Here is a 22,409-nt window from a genome sequence, read left to right on the forward strand (position 1 = left end):
TTTGGGATGCCTAGGGAGGAATTTCTCACCCCCTCCCCCCAGGGCCCGATTAACCAGGCGTGGCCCTGAAGACCCGCCTGGTGTGGGGGGAATCATGCTCGCCTGGACTAAGTGGTCAGCCCAGGGATCCTATGGTTAGCTGTCCTGCCCAGAGCCCCCATCATACCAGTCAAAAGCCCACGAAATCCTGGCATGTGGAGTGTTCTGGGCCCAGCCGAGCCTCTGTAGATTTTGGATGCCTAGGGAGAAATTTCTCACCCCCTCCCCCCAGGGCCCGATTAACCAGGCGTGGCCCTGAAGACCCGCCTGGTGTGGGGGGAATCATGCTCGCCTGGACTAAGTGGTCAGCCCAGGGGTCCTATGGCTAGCTGTCCTGCCCAGAGCCCCCATCATACCAGTCAAAAGCCCACGAAATCCTGGCATGTGGAGTGTTCTGGGCGCAGCCGAGCCTCTGTAGTTTTTGGATGCCTAGGGAGAAATTTCTCACCCCCTCCCCCCAGGGCCCGATTAACCAGGCGTGGCCCTGAAGACCCGCCTGGTGTGGGGGGAATCATGCTCGCCTGGACTAAGTGGTCAGCCCAGGGGTCCTATGGCTAGCTGTCCTGCCCAGAGCCCCCATCATACCAGTCAAAAGCCCACGAAATCCTGGCATGTGGAGTGTTCTGGGCGCAGCCGAGCCTCTGTAGTTTTTGGATGCCTAGGGAGAAATTTCTCACCCCCTCCCCCCAGGGCCCGATTAACCAGGCGTGGCCCTGAAGACCCGCCTGGTGTGGGGGGAATCATGCTCGCCTGGACTAAGTGGTCAGCCCAGGGGTCCTATGGCTAGCTGTCCTGCCCAGAGCCCCCATCATACCAGTCAAAAGCCCACGAAATCCTGGCATGTGGAGTGTTCTGGGCCCAGCCGAGCCTCTGTAGTTTTTGGATGCCTATGGAGGAATTGGTTTACTTTATTTAGCAGAATATCTTCAAGTTCCATCCATGTTGGTGAAAATTGGACATGTAGGTTGATTCCAAGTCTTGGATGTTGTACTGAGTGCTGCAAAAAATAGTGGTGTGCATACATACTTTTGGATGAATGTCTTTCTAGATACCTAAAAGAGGGATTACTGGGTCATACAGTAGTTTAAACTTACTGAGAGGGCCGGGCGGTGGCGCTGGAGGTAAGGTGCCTGCCTTGCCAGCGCTAGCCTAGGACGGACCGCGGTTCGATCCCCCGGCTCCCATATGGTCCCCCAAGAAGCCAGGAGCAACTTCTGAGCGCATAGCCAGGAGTAACTCCTGAGCGTCACAGGGTGTGGCCCAAAAACCAAAAAAAAAAAAAAAAACTTACTGAGAACACTCCATACTGTTTTCCAGAGGGGTTGGATCAGGCAGCATACCCACCAGCAGTGGTGGGTGCTATATATATAGCAATCCTTACTGGTGTAAGATGGTACCTCATTGTTGTCTTGATATGTATTTCCCTACTGAACATGTTTTTATATGACTACTGGCCACCTGTTGTTCTTACACAGAGAAGTGTCTATTCATTTCTTCACCCCATTTTTTGATGTTTCTCTTTGAGGTTTTTTTGTAGCTAACCTTTCAGAGAGCTTAGTGCATTCTAAATATCAACCCTTTACCTTATGTTTAAGTGCAAAAATTTTTTTCCATTCCATTAGCTGCCTTTTAGTTTTAACCCATGTTTGTTTTGCCATACAGAAAGCTTTTAGTTTGATGCTAAAGCTTTTGCCATTATCATTCAATCACCAAAGAATTTTTGAGGTATAAATCTTGAAGTGTTCTGCCTATTTCTTCCTCAATGAACTTTACAGTTTTGGGTCTGATTTCAAGGTTATTAGTTTATTTTGAGTTGAACTTTTTTTGCTTTATTTTGTTTTTGTTTGTTTTGTCTGTTTGTTTTTGGGTCACACTTGGTGACACTCAGCAGGTACTCCTGGCTATGCACTCAGAAATTGCTCCTGGCTTGAGGGACCATATGGGACACCTGGGGATCGAACCATGGTCCATCCTAGGTTAGTGCATGCAAGACAAATCCATAACGCTTGGGCCACCACTTAGGCCCATTGAGTTGACTTTTGTGTAAAGTGTGAGGTATGGATCAATCTTTAATTTGTTACAAGTGGTTATCAGTTGTTCCAACACCATTTGTTGAAGAGACTGTGTTTCAAATTTTTGCCTCCTTTGTCAGATATTAGTTGACCATATATTTGGGGGTATGTCACTGGATATTCTATTCCAACCCATTGGTCTGAGCCTCTGTCTTTGTTTCAGTATCATGCTGTTTTGATCAATATGGCTTCATAGTAGAACTTCAGGTTAGGGTGTTGGAGTTTCAGGGTGTTGATAGATCTATTTTGAGGTTTATTTATTCTAGGTATGCAAGGTTACACAAGTATAATAGAGATGGTACAGTGTAGTTTGATGGGTTTTCTTTTGGTTTGGGGGCTATATATTTTCTAAGGGGAAGAGAAGTTTGACCTGTATCTATCCTGCACTTTTAAGTGTGTTTTCTGCAAGCAGTGAAGTCTGGATTTTGTTTCCTGATGCAACCCTCTGTACCTTTTGATGAGAGAGTTTAGTCCATTGACATTTAAGGAAACTATTGGCAGAAAGAGCTGTTGTTACATTATATTGTATAGGGTTGTTCTTGTTACAATTGGGGATTTGGTTTGTGTAATTGCTCTTTGAATAGTTCTTTTAGGATCAGTTTGAATAGTGTAAATATTGCAAGTTCTTTTTTGCTCGAAAATGTTTAAAATCCTCCCATCCATGTAAATGAGAGGTTTGCTTGGTAGTGGACTCTAGGTTGAAAGTTATTTTCATTCAGCAGTTTGAACATGTCAATCTATTCTTTTATTTCCTGGATTGTTTCAAATGGAAGAGCTTGTTTTATTCTTAATTTTTTTCTTTTATACTTGAGGTTTTTCTTCTCCCTTACTGCTTTAAAGAGTCCACCTCTCTTTTTTTGTCATTTGGATTAATAAATGTCTTGGTATTGTTCTATTATGGTCTATTTTGTTTGGCTCTATTTTTCCTCTTGGATTTGTAGAGAAACCTCTTTTCTGAGGGTTGGAAAGTTCTTTGCTATTATCTTCCTTACTACTTGTTCTTCCCCTTTCTCATTTTATTCTCCTTTTGGTATTCCTATAAGTCATAGATTATTTCTTTTTTTCATTATGTACCTTATAGTTTCTTTCAATGTTTTGTTTCTCATTTTTTTAACTTTATCATTGCTAGCTTGTAATTTGTCTTTAATTTTGTCTATGCGATTCTTCAGCTGTGTATTCTACTACTATGGCTTGTTAATATGTTTTTTATTTCCTTCAGTTCCATTTGTATAAATTCTCTCATCTTCTGAGAGTTCTTTGAATTGGTTGAATTGTTCATCTCTATCTTTCTCAATTTTGTAGGCTTGCAACTCATTGATCTCCATTGCTAGAATATTATTTATGTATTGACTTTAGGTCTTCATCTCTAAAGCTCAGACATTTTGGTGAACTTAGAAATTTGCCAGGATTTCTCTTTATATCCCAAACTGTAGGTTTATTCCTTAGCTTCACTATTGATCTTTGAATTTAGAGATTTGGAATGCTGGAGTATCAGGGTATTTAAGAAAGAGATCTACTGAACTATTTGTATGAAAGGTAGGTCAAGATATATCTTCTTTAGAGTTTATTTTTCTAAATAGACAATGATATCTAAATATGATAAAAATATTGCATACTAGGTAATTGATTTGTTTTTCTGGGTTTTGAGCTGTACATTTTCTAAGTGAAAAAAGTGCTAGATCCAATCTGCCAGGAACTATATGATATAAATTAAAATGACAGTGTAGATGCACTAGTGTCTGTGCAGTTTGGGAAAATTGAGTGTTAATGGGAATGAGGGAGGGTTTCACTCTTTCTGCCCAGAAACAGACTTGACTGGCCCAGGGGACAGAGGATCAAGACTGATGCTGGACCCAGAAGGAGGCTGAGTGAAGGTGGGAGGGAGTCAGATGTAAGGCTCCATATTTTCGCCCACACACAAACCTGGCTTGCCTCAATGAGTAGATGATCAGGAATTGCACGGAAACCTGGTAGAAGGCTAAGAAAAGGCCTGAAATACAACCCAGTTTGCACTTGGTGGTATGGATTAGGACAGGAGTTTCCCTGGTCCAGTACATACACAGACCTGACTGTTTCCAGGGGCAGACAATCAGGAATATTGTAAAGCTATGTTTTACATATTATTTTGAATTTTCAATATTGCATCTTAAAGAAGTGAGGTATTTTAATACTAAAATATATTTTATTCAGTTATATTGCTTATGCACTTATTTTTCTGAATTTTCACTTAAATAAATTGAGCATTTCTTTTTAAAACCTCTACATCATTGATTTTCGCTTCATAATACATACTAAGGAGTTTTATTAGAGACCAGACAAAAGTAATCTATTATGTCAGATACTTAACATTTAATTCTATCAAATATTTTTCTTCATTTTTTCTTTAAGCAACAATTGTTAGGTGCCAGAATTATTTTTTCAAATGTCAGTATTAAATCCTAATCCTTTTATTCGTAAAGCAGAAGCAGCTTTAAGGGATAGTAAGGCCACCCTGATAATATGCTGTATCACTACAGTGAGAATAGCTCTATAATAGCTATAATCAATGTACAATATTTATAATCAGGCAAAGATAATTAAGTAATGTTTTTAAGATATGTGGAAATTCATAAAAGTTATATAAATTATAAAATTTTATAGTAAATTTAATTAATACTAGGTTTCAAATGTATCTTGTATTGCTTGCTCAGAGTGCTCAGGTTTTGAGTAACTTACATAGTCTAAATTTCAGTTCTGTCTTGAAAGTCCACTATGTATTAGCTCCTGTCAATAAAATACTGAGTCATTTCACGAAAATATTTATTATTGTTTAGTTAATTAATTTTTATATTTTTCAAATAAATGCCTTGGTTAAAATTTAAAAAGACATATTAGTTTTATATATTATACAATTATAAATTGAATATATTATAGAAAAATCTCTTTCCATTGTACACATTTCTCAATTCATCATTGAAAAGGTGAGTGAGTACTTAATTATTTAGTAGATGCAAACTAATAAATATTTGACGCATTATCATCTTCTGCTTTTGATAATATTTTAGACCTGTGTTAGGTGGCCAGTGCATTAGCACAGCTGGTAGGATGTTTGCTTTGCAATCAGCACTCCCAGGTTTGATTCCCATCATCCCATATGATCTCCAGAGCCTGAGAAGTGCTAGTTCTCAATGCAGAGCCAGGAGTAACCCCAGAGCACCTCCCGGTATGGCCCACGCCCTAAAAATGAGCTGTGCTATGAAAATATAACCCACTCTTTTGTCTGAACTGCTGTATAATCAGTACCAACACTGGGGTTGTATTGTGCCCACAGTCACTCAAGGTGTAGTGTTAGTGTGTTAATACATGATAAATTTAACTTAGATTAAAACCATTTGGTCACTCAGACATAAAACAAAATTATTTGTTAATACTATCTTTAGTCAAAAAGTTCATGAGAAAATTGTGATGTTTACTAGAAACTCCTATTTTTTCTGATGTTGTCTATTAACTCCTACTATTTTTTCTGATGTTGTCTATTAAATTGTATTAAGTGTGTATTCCTGCCTACATAAATGTGAGAAAGTTAAGAATTTAGTGTATTCCTCAAATCATTCAGTATAGGGAGTTACTTATAGCATTTGCCATGTTTGTTTATTTTCTATATATATCCACCATAACTATAATTGAGAAACTTGGAAAGCATATTTGTCTAAAGAACCATTAGTTTTCTGTTACTATTAAGTAACATGATAATAAATATAAGTGTGATTTTATATCATGATTGATGATTACTCACAAACCTAACAGATTGTATTTATGATTTTCATTGTTCTTAATTTTATGATATTTTCAGGGGGAATTTTACTTTAATGTAATTTTATAAATAATTGCTCAGTTTTTTATTTTTAATTTTCATTTTTCAAATACTTTTTAATTGAACCATCATGAGAGAAGTGACAAAGCTGCCCATGATTGAATTTCAGTGATACAGTGTCCAACACCTATTCCTTTACCCGTGCACATTTCCTGCTACCAATGTCCCCCAGTAGTCACTCCCACCATCCTCTTGATCTTCCTTCTGCTGCTTCTATATTAGGCATTGCTTTCTCTCTCCAACCACTCCCCTTTTTAGATACTGAAGCTTGCAATATTGTTACTGCTGTTGTTATTAAAAGGGTATTATGAATATCACTTTATACATTTCAGCACCCAATTCTTGTTGAGTGATCATTTCCAACTATCATTATTATAGTGATTCCTTCTCTTTCTCTGCAATCCCCTGAACTTTGTGGCAAGTTTCTTGCCATGAACCCATCTTCCTGGATCTCATCTCTATTGTCTTCTGGTAGTATTACCCTTATATCTCTTATTTTAAATATCCCACATATGAGTACAATCATTTGATGCCTATTTCTTTTTTTTTACTTATTTCACTCATATAAATGTTTGCTTACATTAAGGCTCTTTCCAACCTATTATTTTGTATGGAGGTGTTAGGCAGATCATCTTCCAGTTCACAGAGTCTGTGAACAGTTGTTTCTCTGCTGGTGAGGCCTTACAATGAGTCTTTCATTATATCTACCAAGTTTTTTTATTCCTGTTATTTCAGTTTGATGTTTTCTTATTTCTATTCTCTTATCCTCTTGAGTCTTATTTGTGTTTATTTGGTTTATTTCATGGTTTCTTTGCATTTTTCAACATCCTCCACATTTCCTCTCTAATATTCTTATTAGAGAGGATATATAGGTGGTCACTAGTAGTCAGGTTTTCAAATGTACTATCTTTATTCCTTAGGCATGTTTAGGTTCTCCATTGTTTTTTTCCGGTGTGACCTTTGTTTTTTTTTTGTGTGTGTATTTAGCATAATGTTCCTTCCAATTATATGTTCAGTCAACACTAAGTGCCTAACAAGCTTTAAGTTGTTATATAGTAAAATAGCTATAATATTTATATTATTTTACTTTTAACAGTCGTTTGTCTAAAATGTGTTTTTTTTTTTCTTTTTTCAATAGGGTGGACTGAAAGCGAGCAAACATGAATGCACTCTATCTTCACAAGAATATGTTCATGAATTAAGATCCGGTATTTCAGATGAAAAACTTCTTAATTGCCTAGAATCTTTGAGGGTTTCTTTAACCAGCAATCCTGTTAGGTAGGTGTCTGATTATTAAGTGTCTTGTAAATAATTAATATAAATACAATTAGTTATACTATTTAGAAAGTTACAAATCTATTTTTGAATTTTGAGACACATATTCTGAGTCTATGCTCAGGGAAATACCTGAGTGTTCATATTCATTTTTGTAATGGAACCTGTATTAATCAAATGGAAGTACCTAAAATTCTACTATCTTTCTAATATAATAATTTAATATTCAAATGTTTTCTAACAAAGTAATTAACTTAATGTAAATGTGATTATGATATGACCTACATTTAAAATGTTGATCTGTATCACTAATGATCTGAAATATTAAGAATTAAAATATTACTTTGAAATGGATTGTTTTTGGTTATATAAAATATGAAGTCACATTGGGCCGGGCGGTGGCGCTAAAGGTAAGGTGCCTGCCTTGCCTGCGCTAACCTTGGACGGACCGCGGTTCGATCCCCCGGTGTCCCATATGGTCCCCCAAGCCAGGAGCAACTTCTGAGCACATAGCCAGGAGTAACCCCTGAGCGTTACCGGGTGTGGCCCAAAAACCAAAAAAAAAAAAAAATATGAAGTCACTAAATGTCCACATTTTCATGAAATCCATTTACTTAAGAAATTATATACTTATTTTAAAACAAATTAAGTACACTATCTTTATGACATTCTTTTTAACTTGTGAAGTGTATTGGTTATCCTAAAGTTTTATATACAATTATACTTGTTATGAGGCATTACAAAAATCAAGTTATTTATTAATTTTTTCATTATCTTTATGTAAACACCATGATTACAAACAGTTTGTAGATGTCTCAGTTATAAAAGAGAACACCCCCCTTTACTAGTGCAACATTTCCACCACCAAATGCCCCTTATTTCATCCTCCCACACCTCTTTCCTGTATTTGAGATAAGCATTTTATTTCCACTCCATACCATTGTCATGATAGTTGTCAGTGTAGTCATTTGTCTAACCGAATTCACCATAGTTTGTGTAAGCTTCATAATATGGGCCAGCTCATTCAGTACTCATATCTGTTGTCTCTGGGAATTATTACAAAAATGTCTTTTATTTCTCTTAAATCTCACAAATAGGTGAGAATATTCTGTGTCTGTCTTTCTCACTCTGACTTATTTCACTCAGCATAATAGTTTTCATGTCCATCCATGTATAGGAAAAATCATGATTTCATTTTTCCTGATGGCTACATAATATTCCTTGTGTATATGTATCATAGTTTCCTTAGCTACTCATCTGCTGTTGGGTATCTGGTTTTTATCCAAATTCTGGCTATCATAAATAGCGCTACAATTTATATAGATGTGCAGAAGGTCTATTTGTAATGTGTTTTTCTGTTCCTAGGGCATATTTCTAAGAGTGCTGTAGCTGGATCATATGGGAGTTCAATGGCCAGTTTTTTTGTGAAATCTCCGTATTGTTTTCCATAAAGGCTGGACTAGAAGGCATTCCCACCAACAGTGAATGAGAGTTCCTTTCTCCCCACATCCTCACCAGCACAGATTGCTCTTGTTCTTTGTGATGTGTACTAGTCTCTGTGGCATGAGATGGTACCTCATTGTTGTTTTGATTTTCATCTCACTGATGATTAGTAATGTGGAGCATGTTTTCATGCACCTTTTGTCCATTTGTATTTCTTCTTTGAGGAATTATTTGTTAATTTCTTCTCCTTAATTATGATGGGGTTATATTTTGTTGTTGTTAAGTTTCGTCAGTACCTTGTATATCTTAGATATTAGCCCTTACATGATGTTTATTGGGTGAAAAGGTCATTAGTGGGTGGCCTTTGTAACTTAGTTATTATTTCCTTTGAGATTCAGAAGCTTATCAGTTTAATATATTCCCATCTGTTTATCTCTGCTTGCATGTGTTTGGACAGTCCTATTTTCTCCTTGAAAATGCCTTTGGTCTCAAAGTCACGGAGTGATGTATTATGTATGCTTTTATATATATTATGGTTCCAGGTCTGATATCAAGGTTGTTAATCCATTTGGATTTGACCTTTGTCCATGGTGTTAGATGGAGGTCATAGTTTGTTGTTTTTTTTTTTTTTTTTGCATGTGGATGATCAATTGTCTCAGCACCACTTGTTGAAGAGGGTTTCCTCTATTTTGCATTTCTTGTCCCTTTATAAAAGTTTAACTTATGTATGTTTGGGGAACATTCTCTGAATACTCAAGTCTATTCCACTTATCTGAGGGCCTGTCTTTATTCCAATGACATGCTGTTTTAACAACTACTGCTTTGTTGTACAACTTAAAGTTGGGGAAAGTGATGGCTCCCATCTTTTTTTTCCTAAGGGTTGCTTTAGCCATTCATGCATGTTTATTGTCCCAAATGAATTTCAGGAGTCTTTCAAAAATGTCTTGAGGATCATTTGAGGACTGCATTGAATCTGTACAATGCTTTGTGGGGACCATTGCCACTTTAATGATGATAATCAATGATCCTCAAACAACAGCCCAATATGATAAACGGTAGCAAATACATATTATATTTGCTCCCATTTTTGTTTCTTCATTTCAAAATAAGATATATTTAGTGTGTATAGATTTGTTCATAGTTTTTGTTTTGACTATAATCCAGCCCTACAATGGTCTGAGGGAGAGTGAACTGGCACTCTGTTTAAAAAGTTTGAGGATCACTGAAAATCTTACTAAACCATGAATGAGTTATGTGTCTCCATTTTTCTTTTCAATAATTTTTATGGTGACCAAAGTGAATTACGAATCTTTCACAGTAATATTTAAGGTATATAGTCACAAGGAATCAGGGCCATTCTTACCACCAGTGTTGTCCTCCCTCCACCCCTGTTACCAGCATGTATCCCATATCACCCTCCTTTGCCCCCCTTCCCCGGCTGCTATTATACCTGGTCCCCTCTTGTATAGCTTGTTATAGATTTGGTATCAATTCTGTTGTCATTGACTTTGGGTTTGGTGTTTAAGTCTGGTCATTTTTATTTCCACTGAATGTTCATATGACTGTTTGGTCCTGGTACCATTCATTTTTCCCCTTCAATTTATGAGGCAGAACAAGATGATTCAAATTATGTGGTTTTGTTGGAAAAAATGGAAAGAAAAAGGAAAAAAACCTGGGAGAAGTTTTCTGAATGTTATAAATATCAATTTAAATGAAGAAAGGAAAAAAAGAAGAAAAACATAACCAAAAATAACTAACAAACCAACACAAAATCAAACAAACAAGCAAAACACACAACAAAGATGCAATAAAAAAAACAAAACCAGCAACTACAAAAAAGTACAACTGCAACAACAACAACAACAACAACAACAAACCAACCAAATAATAACCACAAGAAAGAAGATAAAAGAAAAAAATAAAAGAGAAAAGGGAGGGAGGGCTGGTGTGGCAAGGTTTTTTTGTATCTTTTTTTTTTTTTGCAAAGGCACAGTAAGAATTGGGGAAATTAGAAAGGAATTCCCTTGGCCTAAGAGATACAGAGTTTCTCTGTCCTTGAAGCATACTGTCATGGAAACAACTATAGGCTCCTTACATGCTAATTTTCAACCTCAAGTTATTTTTATATGCCAAGAAAATTTTCTGCTCAATTGTGGATGATAAAGTCAGGGCTCTATAACTAGATATCTTGGTATTTACACAGGTTATAGGACGAAGCCTAGGATAAAGTCTTTCTTTACAGTTCTAAAAATTCAATTCCATCACTGTTGTAATCAGTCTTCAGTAATTAGTGGTCTTGGTTTTTGCACAATCCGAGGATGAAGCCTAGGATAGTCTTTCATTATGGGTCCAGAAGTTCTGCTCAGCCGCAGTTGTCAAAGTCAGACCTCTGGAAATACAGATCTTGGTTATTGTATAAATTTTAGGTTGAAGCCTTGGATCGAGTCTTTTTTATTGGTCCCAGGATAAGTTCTGCCTAGTCATGGTTGTCAAAATCTGTCTTCTGTAGTTAGTGATCTTGGTTTTTGCACATATCACTGGATGATGTGTCTTCAGGCTTCATCTTACCGTTAGGTGATGAGATAGGACTACTTGCTCTTAGATCAAGTTGTTGCCATTTCCACATTGTCAGGATGTCATAGCAAAGCTGGCATAAGTTGGTGCCAGAGCAGCATTAGGAATTTTCCAGGGGGAATTTGGTTTCTGGTGATGTTACAGGGAACTGTGTTGGTTCTATGTCTTGGCTCTAGGGTTCAGGATTAGGTGGTCGCTGTCTGATCACATGGAGTCTAAGTTGGAAAGGGGCGGGCCTTTCCTGAATCTGTCTAGGTCCCCTTGGTTTGCGGTTAGGCAGATAGGGGCGGGGCATTCCCGAATTTGTCTGAGAGTCCCAGCGGCCAGGCATTTCGCTGGTTCGGTACACAGGGCTGTGTCTCCATTTCTTTGTGTCTTCCATTATTTCTTGAAATAGTGTTTTGTAGCTTTCTTTGTAGGTCCATCACCTGTTTCGTTAAGTTGACTCCAAGATATTTGAGACTGTGTGGCACTAATGTGTATGAGATTTTTAATGTCTACTTCTTTTCTATCATTATTTTATTTTTTTTATAATTTTTTTATTTTGAATTATGAGAACAAAAGATGCAAAGAAGGAGGATAAGGTAAAGTTACAGTGGAAGGACAATCACCCATAACATAATTCTCAGAAGAAGTCCCCTTGCTGATATCTTAACTTTGAACTTTCACCAAAGAAAGTCAAGATAAATAAAACAGAATCCATGTGCAATTACTTTGTCCCTCAAGTTCCCAGATTGTAGCACATTATAATATTTCTTAACAGCACACAAGGCAATCTAAAGCCATCAAACTTACGTAACTCCTTAAACATTAGAGGCATAGTATTTTTTACATTTCCATGTACATGCATATTAGCTTCAGTTAACCTCAAATTTTAAGTGGGTTTTTTTTAGGATTAGAGTCAAAGGAGCACAGTAAAAACGGTGTTAGAGTGGCAATTGTTGTTTGCATAGGCCCACCAAAATATGAGAGGCATGGAAAGGAATAACCTTGGCCTAAATAGAAAGATATCCTACCCCTGAAGTTTCCTGGCATAAGACCAGCTCTAGGCCTCAGGCAAGTTATCGTTCGATCCAAGACATTGTCCGTAGTGCCAACACACTTATCACATAGTCTCTGTTGTTGGTCTCATGTTTCTGTATTAAAGATTCTGGAATCTGCATGTCCTACATTGAAGTCATGATGTGGAGTGCCTTCTCGTTTCACCTCACCATGAAAGGGCAATGCAGGAAGCCCTGTCCTGTAAGCAGGTTGTTGTTGTTAAGTCTTCTCAGTGTTAAGGGAAGTTTCTTTTGAGCAGGACGATGTCTGAGCAGTGGTAGGGTCTTCCGTGGTAGAGGATTGCTTCCAGGTGATGTTATAGACAAACCTCACCATTAAGGGGCAATACAGCAAGCCCTGTCCAGTAAGCAGGTCATTGTTCTTGTTGTCTTCTCAGTGTTAAGGGGTGTCTCTTTTGAGTAGATCGATGTCAGAGCAGCTGTAAGGTCATCCCTGGTACAGCAATGCCTCTGGGTGATGTTATATACAACCTTGGATGTTTTGTAAATGTCTTCTGTAGAACAAGGGGTAAATGGAGAATGCCCATTCTTCTGAGGCCTGTGCCAGGTCTTTATGTCAATGTTCAGGGTGTAAGGTCTCATTGCACTACAAGATTTGTGTGTTCCTATTTCTATTAGATAAAAACTTATTGGTATGTATAGTATTTTCCCATGTTAGTGTGCCTACGCAAACAAGATATAAAGCCACGTGGTGCTATCAGATATATGGGGGCGTAAGAACATTTCCAACAAGACCCATGACTTGGTTCAAACATAAGTATTAAACTGAGGGATTCTTACACACCAAATTCCATATTGAGCAGTTCACAAAGAGAAGATAAAAAACATGGGGGGGTCATCACTGTATAAGAAAGTATTTAGCAAAAGTTATAGCCGTCAAAGAAAACACCCATAAAATGTTGAAAAGATATGTGTCCTTTTTATGCCTTTTAAAATAGTTGGGTGGGTGTTAACTCTAGGGCACCACTTTGGTCTGTGACTTAGGACTCACAGTACTTAAGTTAGAAAGGGTAAAAAAGGAGTAATGATGATAGGAGTTAAAGAAGTTAAAGAGAAATATGAACTTATGAAGGGGTATGCAAAAGGGCAGAGTACAAAATGGACATTCTACATACATAAAAACATAATTCAATGATAGTGAGTACTATTAATGTTTCTTGTGTGAGTACTATTAATGTTTCTTGTGAGAGTACTATTAATGTTTCTTGTGAGAGTACTATTAATGTTTCTTGTGCGCGCGGGGGCGCGAGGGTTAACAGACCCTCCCTAAGGAGCTGCATGGATAGTGGGCGAAGGCCTAGGGTACCTTCAAGCTCCACCAAGGGACCCAACTCACCGGCTTGCCCAGGCGTGTGGCCCGGGGAAGCCCTGGAGATCTGGAGCAAGGCGGTAGAGGGGTGCTTGGGTTACCCAAGTCCCGCACCCCCAATAGGCCTGGTCAAGCAGGCCTCCGGCATGGCGGGGGCCTGCCAAACCTCCTCCTGCTAGACTCCCGGCTCCCAGGAAGGAGAGATCCTTCAAGAAGCTGGGAGACCAGAAGTTCAGAGCCCCACCCAGACCCTCCCTAAGGAGCTGCATGGATAGTGGGCGAAGGCCTAGGGTACCTTCAAGCTCCACCAAGGGACCCAACTCACCGGCTTGCCCAGGCGTGTGGCCCTGGGAAACCCTGGAGATCTGGAGCAAGGCAGTAGAGGGGTGCTGGGGTTACCCAACTCCCGCACCCCCACTAGGCCTGGTCAAGCAGGCCTCCGGCATGGCGGGGGCCTGCCAAACCTCCTCCTGCTAGACTCCCGGCTCCCAGGAAGGAGAGATCCTTCAAGAAGCTGGGAGACCAGAAGTTCAGAGCCCCACCCAGACCCTCCCTAAGGAGCTGCATGGATAGTGGGCGAAGGCCTAGGGTACCTTCAAGCTCCACCAAGGGACCCAACTCACCGGCTTGCCCAGGCGTGTGGCCCGGGGAAGCCCTGGAGATCTGGAGCAAGGCGGTAGAGGGGTGCTGGGGTTACCCAAGTCCCGCACCCCCACTAGGCCTGGTCAAGCAGGCCTCTGGCATGGCGGGGGCCTGCCAAACCTCCTCCTGCTAGACTCCCAGCTCCCAGGAAGGACAGATCCTTCAAGAAGCTGGGAGACCAGAAGTTCAGAGCCCCACCAAGACCCTCCCTAAGGAGCTGCATGGATAGTGGGCGAAGGCCTAGGGTACCTTCAAGCTCCACCAAGGGACCCAACTCACCGTCTTGCCCAGGCGTGTGGCCCAGGGAAGCCTGGAGATCTGGAGCAAGGCGGTAGAGGGGTGCTGGAATTACCCAAGTCCCGCACCCCCACTAGGCCTGGTCCTTTTCTATCATTATTACTGTATAAGAAGTACATTGATTTTTGTGTCTTAATTCTGTAGGCTGCCACTTTGCTATATGAATCTATTGTTTCTAGAAGCTTTTTGGTAGAATCTTTAGGGTTTTTATCAATCTTGTTTATTTTTTCAAAGAACTAACTTTTGCTTTTGTTGATGTTTTGAAATTTCTTTTATATTTTCACTTTATTGATTTCTGCTTTAAGATTTGTTATATTCTTCTGCCTACCCATTTTTAGTTCCTTTTGTTGATCATTTTCTAATTGTTAACCTGTGTCATTAAGCTATTTATGTAGGACTCTTCCTTCCTGATGTGTGCTTGCAAAGCTATAAATATTCCTCTTAGTACACTTTTGCTGAGTTCCACAAATTCTGATAATTTGTGTCTTCATTTGAATTTGTTTCCAGGAATATTTTGATTTTGTCTTTGATTTGATCTCTGATCCACTGGTTGTTCAGTATTGAGCTGTTTAATTTCCAGATGATAAAGATTTTCTTCTGTGTCTCTTTGTAGTTATATCTAATTTCAGTGCTTTCTTATCTGAGAAGGTAGTCGGAACAATTTCTATCCTTTTTTTTTTGTTTTTTGGACCACACCCGGCTGTGCTCAGGGGTTACTCCTGGCTGTCTGCTCAGAAATAGCTCCTGGCAGGCACGGGAGCCCATATAGGCACCGGGATTTGAACAACCACCTGGATCGGCTGCTTGCAAGGCAAACGCCACTGTGATATCTCTCCAGGCCCATCTATCCTCTTGATTTTATGGAGTTATGTTTTATGGGCCAGCATGTGGTCTATCCTGGAGAATAACTCATGTACATTGGAGAAGAATGTGTATCTAGTTTTCTGGATATGAATTGCACTATATATATATATATATATATATATATATATATATATATATATATATATATATATATATATATATATATATTACACTTTATCCCATTTCTCTTTTCAGAGCTACTGTGTTCTTACATTTCATCCTGGTTAACCTATCAAGGAGAAACGGTGATTCTGAGGTCTTTCACTATAATTGTCTTCATACTGATATATTCTTTCAAATAAGTCAACAATTGCATGAAATATTTTGCTGGTTTATCATTGGGTGTGTATATGCTCAGGTGTATGATTTCTTCCTGTTGTACATATCCCTTGCTCATTATGAAATATCCATATTTGTCACTTATTACGTTTCTAAGTCTAGAGCAGGGGTCCTCAAACTTTTTAAACGGGGCCAGTTCACTGCCCCTCAGACCATTGGAGGGTCTGACTATAGTAAAAACAAAACTTATGAACAAATTCTTATGCACACTGCATATATCTTATTTTGCAATGAAGAAACAAAACAGATACACATACAATATGTGGCCCGCGTGCCATAGTTTGAGGACCACTGGTCTAGAGGTTGTGTTACCTTATATTAATATGGCCAATACAGATTTTCTAAGAGAGTTGTTTGCTTGGATGATTGTCATCCAACATTTGATTTTGAGTCTATCTTTGTTCTGAGTATTCATATGTGTTTCTTATAGGCAGCAGAATGTTAGATTCACTTTTGTGATCCATTTTGCCACTCAGTATCTCTTATCTGGCACATTTAGTCCATTGTTGTTGAGAGAGATAATTGTCATAGGATTTAGTTGCATCTTTGTGTAGGAGTTTGGTGTATCTTTTGGTCTGTTTTGTCTTAAAGTAGACCTTTCAGTTTATCTTTTAAGGCTGGTTTTGTATCTGTAAAGTTTTGAAGCTGTTGTTTATCCCTGAAGCTATGTACACTTTCTTCAATCCTGAAAGTGAGTCTGGCTGGATGCAGTATTCTAGGCAAAGCATTCATTTCATTGAGTTTTGTCCATATATCCACTACAGCCTTCTGGCCTTAAGGGTTTCTTGTGACATATCTGCTGTAAATCCCAAGGATGTTCATTTGAATGTAATTTCTCTTCTTGATTTTGCCACTTTCAGTATTCTATTCCTATCTATGGGTTTCATCATTGTGCCTAGGATATGTCTTGAGGTGCTTTTTTCATATTTCTTTTTGCTGGTACTTTTTGGCATGCAGGATTTGGTTGTATGCACTCTTTTGCTCTGGTAGTTTCTCTGCAATAATGTCCTTGGCTGTTGATTCTTCCTGGGGAATTTCTTCCTGAGTCTCTGGGACTCCAATTGTTCTTATGTTGTTTCTGTTGAGTTTCTTAAAGACTTCTATTCTCATCTGTTCACATTATTTGATATTTTTCATTGCTAATCATTTGTTTTAAGGCTCTTTTCTATTCAATTATGTTGTGTTAAGTTATTTATCACATCTTCCAGCTCGCTGATGTATTCCTCAGATTCCGTTATTCTGTTGGATATGTTTTCCAGTGTGGTTTTCATTTTGCCTACCATGTTTTCAGTCCTGTTATTTTAGTTGGAGTTTTCTGATTTCTATTTCCATATCCTCTAGGTTCTTAATTTTGGCCATTTCAGCTCAATCTCTGCTTTCTTTGCCTTCTATGAACCTCCTCCATATTTCTTCACTAAACTCCTTACCCGAAAGGCTAAATAGTTGGCTGGCACTTTTTGGCTCATCAGAGCTTTCATCTTCTTTATCTTTGCATGGTGTTGGCCTCCATTATTTCCTCTATAGTTTGATGTTTTCTGCTTATTTTTTGTTCTAGGTGTCATTGATTAGGAGATGTGTGTAGCCTTAGAGCGAAGCTGAACAACCATGCTTCTTTGACTTCCCCCTTTTCATGTGGTGTTAGGTCACCTCAGATCATGTAGGTCCTGCAGATACTTCTGTGTGGTGGTCACAAAAGCTGCAGCTGATTGTCAGGCAGCATCTATTTGCAATGGCATTCACTGGAAATCCTCAAAAATTAAAAGTTATTAAGCTTTATTGATCTGGAGGCTAACTCTAGCCGGCATGGAGTTTGGGGAGACCCCATGTGGAAGGCCTTCGGGAGCCTTGATAGGCCCCCAGTCTTCCCCTCTTCTGCCCCCGGCCTCCAGGCCTTCCTGGGGAGGCAGCCCAGGCGGCCAGACAAGGTGGGTGTTAGGGGGGTCCCTCCTGGATGGGTGCAACTTTTGTGGGAGTCCCCCGACCCGCGGGGGTGTGGAGATGAAAGTTGCTAGTTATTAGTGGGTTCACTCGAGCAGAACCGACCTGTAAAGAAGAACTAGAGAAATTAGTAACAGAAGCCTTCAAGACAACACATGCTGTTCAAAAAGGGAAGTTTATTGTTGGGGGATCAGCTTTTAAGGGCTGAAACACGTCAGGGGTGTTACAAATTTTACACCAATCACAGTTACAAGCATTCATTAGCATAAACTGGGGCAGATAGTAGGGAGGGGCAAAGAGGTAGACCTGAGCACGTTTTACTAAAAGGCATAAGATTCAAACAGAGTTCTTAATAATGTTTGCTAACACAAAGGCAAACTCTATATTTTTCTTTCTGGCTGGATATATTGGGCTGCTCTGAATTACTTTATTTTTGTCTATTTCCTTTGTTCTCAAGGCATGGGCCTTTTGGTCACGTGGGTGACCAGATTAGGAATTACTGAGGTGTCCTATGTCCCAGGTTTCATCAGCTAGGCTCCCCACAGTTCCCCCTTTCCTGTAAATAATAAAAGAAGAAGAGCAAGATGGGTGGAGTAGCCTGTCTTAGGTCGTTTGGTGGGCTTCCAGTACTGGACATGGCAACAAGAGACCAAATTAAAAGTTTTTGCGCGCAAAATATTAGGAATGCCATGTTTGCACCCAGACACTAGCACCAAGCTATCCCCGTCATGGGCATCTTCACAGCCAGGAGCAGAGCAAGCAGGGGCGTTTAGCCAGATACTCAAAACTCCTTAAAGCTCAGAGGTATATCCAAGGCTTCAAGTTCTTCGGGGTGCATTTAGGAGAGCCACTGATATTGGACCTATACTGAACATTAGGGCAATCTCAGTAACCGGATTTTTAACAAACTTGTGAGGCGACAGAATGCCTTGGGGCCAAAGGAAAAATTAGCAAAAAGCCAATGAAAGGACCGAATTAGGTAGCAGCTTAGACAGCCAGGATGAGGTAGAGGACCAATTTTTATATCAGGACTCATCTTAATCCCTCTGTCTATTTCTATTCTCTAGACTTTCTTCCACAAGTTTAATGCTATCTTTAGCTAAGCCAAGTTTATTTTAAAACGCAACATTTTTCTCTAAGGATGACACAAATTTCCCCCTCCCTCAAAAAAAAGTCAAATGTAAACCATGGCAGTTTTTCTGCTCTAATACTGCTAGGGATTTAACAGTTAAGTAGTGTAAACTTTTTCTAAGTTTGTAAACATTTTTAACAACAGTTATAAGGCATTAACAGATTCTAGAGTATGAACCAATGAATAAATTTTTGTGCTTACACCAGTAACACCCAGGCCTTTCAATAAGGCTGGGGTGGAGGCAATGTTTGTTTTTATACTGCAGCGGGAGAGAGACAAGGTTATTTTTAAGAGGTAATAAGGCAATTTTTGATTTAACAGTCAATTTAGGCATTAAAACAACCAAAACACAGTAGTCCTAGGACTAAAGAAACAAATGTAAAACAATGGGGGAGATAAACCAGTGAAACAGGCAAAAAACGTTAAATTGGGGGCAATTATGAACTGAAAGGAGAAATCAACGACAAGAATTTGATTACAATTTTCAATAGGGGGAATCATATTGGGTACCAAGGGGCAAAGTTCAAGTCCCACCACTAGTTTTAAAGTTAAGCCACGTTGTTGAAGCTTCATACCGCATCGCAGAAGGTTGGTGTCATTGGTGAAGTAAGGCAGGTCAAGGCAGCAATTTAGGCCGGTGAGGTGGGTGAATAGCAGGTACCGAAGGCGTCTGGGCGGAGGCGTTGATCATGACAAGGATGAGCTGAGAAGAGGAGGGGGGTCCGGAGGACAGCATGGGCTGGAAGGGTGGGGAAGCAGGCAGAGTTCTGAAGAGCTCGTGGCGTGGGAGAGGTTGAGCTGACATTCACGGATGCCAGAAGATCGCCGGATGCCCAAGGTTTTTTGTAAGATCCAATTTTATGAGACACTGTAATCCAATTCGTGTTGGCAGTGGTTGCACAACTCCAAAATTTTCAAACAAAAATACTTGAGCGATTGCCGCACTTGGAATGAAGTGCGGTCACGGTGGTGGCCGGGACAAGCATAAAGGGGATAGTGAAAAAAAAATTCTCTAAAGGTAGGCAGGTCACAGCGGGGGGGGGGGGGCGCTGGCTCTCTCGTCAAGGTGGTTGTCGCCAGTGTGTCCTGGGGAATGGGTGAACGGGCCAGGTCGTGGCAAAATTGATTGGGGGTGGCTCACTGTTCCTCAGCACCCATGGTGAGGGCACAAAGGGTTACTTAAGGATGGGTCAGGGGATGGGTGGGAGGGGAGTTGGCTATGTCTCCGGCACCATTGTAGAACTAAAAGTCAAAAGGGGAGGGGAAGGAACCAGGGGTGTTGTCATCGTCTTGCAAGGGAGATTCAAGAGGAGCGCGGAGAGGGAGAGTTTTTGAGGTGCTGCGGCAAGGATTGTCAGCCAGCGGTGTCCTTGGGGAAGTGTCAGGAGCGGCACCTGAAAGGGAAACAGAAGAGTCCTCAGGGGCGTTACCCCTGGGAGGGTTATGGAGTTTGACCAGCCTATCAGGAAGCCAGCGCGTTTCAGAGGTGGTTGGGTTGTGAACACAGGCGTGACCTTTGCCCCATATGAGAACAGGGTGTGGGCCAAGTCATTGTCCTGTACGAACATCTTTCCAAAGCACTTGCTGAAAATTCTCACGAGTGGAGGGGTGCCAGAGTCGATCAGCCGCTGAACGGCCGCTGGAATCCAAGGAGAGAAAATTGAGCACGAAGAGTGCATGATTCAAAAGCAGGCGGTGTTTGCCTTTGCGAGAGTACAAATTCTCGCTTTCTGAAGTGAGTTTAAAAAGTGTATTTTTCAAAGTTTGATTAGCTCTTTCAACAATGCCCTGGCCTTGAGGGTTTAGGGGAATTCCTGTTTTAAGGGTGATACCAAATTTTTCACAAAAATCCTTGAATTTGGAACTAATATATCCTGGACCGTTATCAGTCTTAATGACCATAGGGACAGGAACAATAGTAAAGCAATGTAAAAGATGAGCAATGACATCCTTGGTGGCTTCTCCTGTTTGGAGAGAAGCACAAATAAAACCACTATACATATCTACTGTAACATGAATATACTTAAGATTGCCAAAGGCAGAATAATGAGTAACATCCATTTGCCAGAGTTCTCCAGGTGTAAGGCCACGAGGATTAACTCCGGTGTGAGGTTCAGGCAAGAGGGAAAGGCAAGCTTTACATGACTTAACAATTTCTCGAGCCTGTTCCCGGGTGACAGAATATTTTAACCTAAGCGTTTGCGCATTAAGGTGATGTAGCTTATGGGCTTGTTGCGCCAACTGTAAAGAGTCAGGCTGATTAAAGACAGGTAAAAGACGGGTAGCCTGGTCGACTGAGTCATTGCCCTCAGCCAAAGGGCCTGGGAGGCCAGTGTGAGCTCTAATGTGGGCAACAAAAAATGGATTGGTGCGCAGCAAAAGGAGTTCTTGAATTTTAGAAAAAAGAACAGTTGCAGGGGTGGAAGGTTTTATATAAGGAACTGTTTCTAACAGGGGAAGGGAGGCTGCAATATAGCAGCTATCAGTGTACAAGTTAAAGGGCTCTGGGACAACCTGAAAAACCCTGAGGACAGCAGCAAGTTCTACAAGCTGGGCCGAAGTGTACTGGGTGGGGACCTGGTGAATGATGCCATTGACCTTAAATGCGGCCATGGTGTTAGAACTGCCGTCTGTAAAGACTAGTGAGGCATTAGAAATAGGTTGAAATTTAGTAAGTTTAGGAAAAACTACTGGGTGAAGGCGCAAAAATTGAAGCAATTTATTAGGTGGATAGTGATTATCTAGAGTTCCTGAAAAACCTGTCACAAAAATAACCCAATCTTGTTGATTTTCCATAAGCCATTGCAATTCAGATTTCGTATAGGGAATAATCGCCTTGGTGGGTTGGCGGCCAAAAAGTTTCAGAGAGGCTGTGCAGCCTTGCATCAAAAGCCGCACCACTAGGTGGGGGTAGGTGGCTAAAACTTTATCGGGGGAGGAAGGCAAATGGATCCAGTAAAGTGGGGCGAACTGCCACAAAACAGCTGTGGGTGCAATGGCAGTAGGGCAAATAATGAGGAAAAGGGGGTGAGAGGGCTCATAATAAGTAATAAACTGGTTTTGAATGGCGGTGTTAACAATGGAAAGGGCTTTGGAAGCCTCAGGGGTAAGTTGGCGTGAGCTGGTGGGATTAGAATCGCCCTGAAGGATGTCAAAAAGTGGCTTCAGGTCACCCGTGGAGACCTGTAGGTAAGGTCTCAGCCATGTGATGTCACCTAAGAGGCGTTGGAAATCATTAAGGGTTTTTAGGTGGTGGGTAAGAAGTTGTACTTTCTGGGTGCGAACCTGATTGGGAAGCAGTTCAAATCCAAGAAAAAGTTGGGGGGGGGTGAATTTGGACCTTGTCCTCAGAAATTTTAAATCCGCGATGTTGCAGAGCAAAAACGAGTTCTTTTGCAGTGTGTAGGACAAGTGAATCATCAGCACAAGCTAACAGAATATCATCCATAAAATGAATGATATAAACTGAGGGGTAAAGGATTCGAAATGGGTCTATAATGGATGCTACATATTTTTGACAGAGCGTAGGGCTGTTCGTCATCCCTTGGGGGAGGACCTTCCACTGGAATCT

The 22,409-nt window shown here is 40.2% G+C and overlaps 1 protein-coding gene across 1 annotated transcript in view; it reads left to right on the plus strand.

Moving 5' to 3' along the window:
- Window positions 1-22,409, plus strand: part of DIAPH2 (diaphanous related formin 2) — a 370,213-nt gene that overhangs the window by 119,910 nt on the left and 227,894 nt on the right. The window contains exon 5 of the mRNA XM_049766649.1: window positions 7,103-7,242. Within this exon, the coding sequence (XP_049622606.1) occupies window positions 7,103-7,242 (140 nt within the window). The remainder of the gene's footprint in view (window positions 1-7,102; window positions 7,243-22,409) is intronic.

The sequence above is a fragment of the Suncus etruscus genome, chromosome X, assembly GCF_024139225.1.
Source record: "Suncus etruscus isolate mSunEtr1 chromosome X, mSunEtr1.pri.cur, whole genome shotgun sequence".
Classification (NCBI taxonomy): domain Eukaryota; kingdom Metazoa; phylum Chordata; class Mammalia; order Eulipotyphla; family Soricidae; genus Suncus; species Suncus etruscus.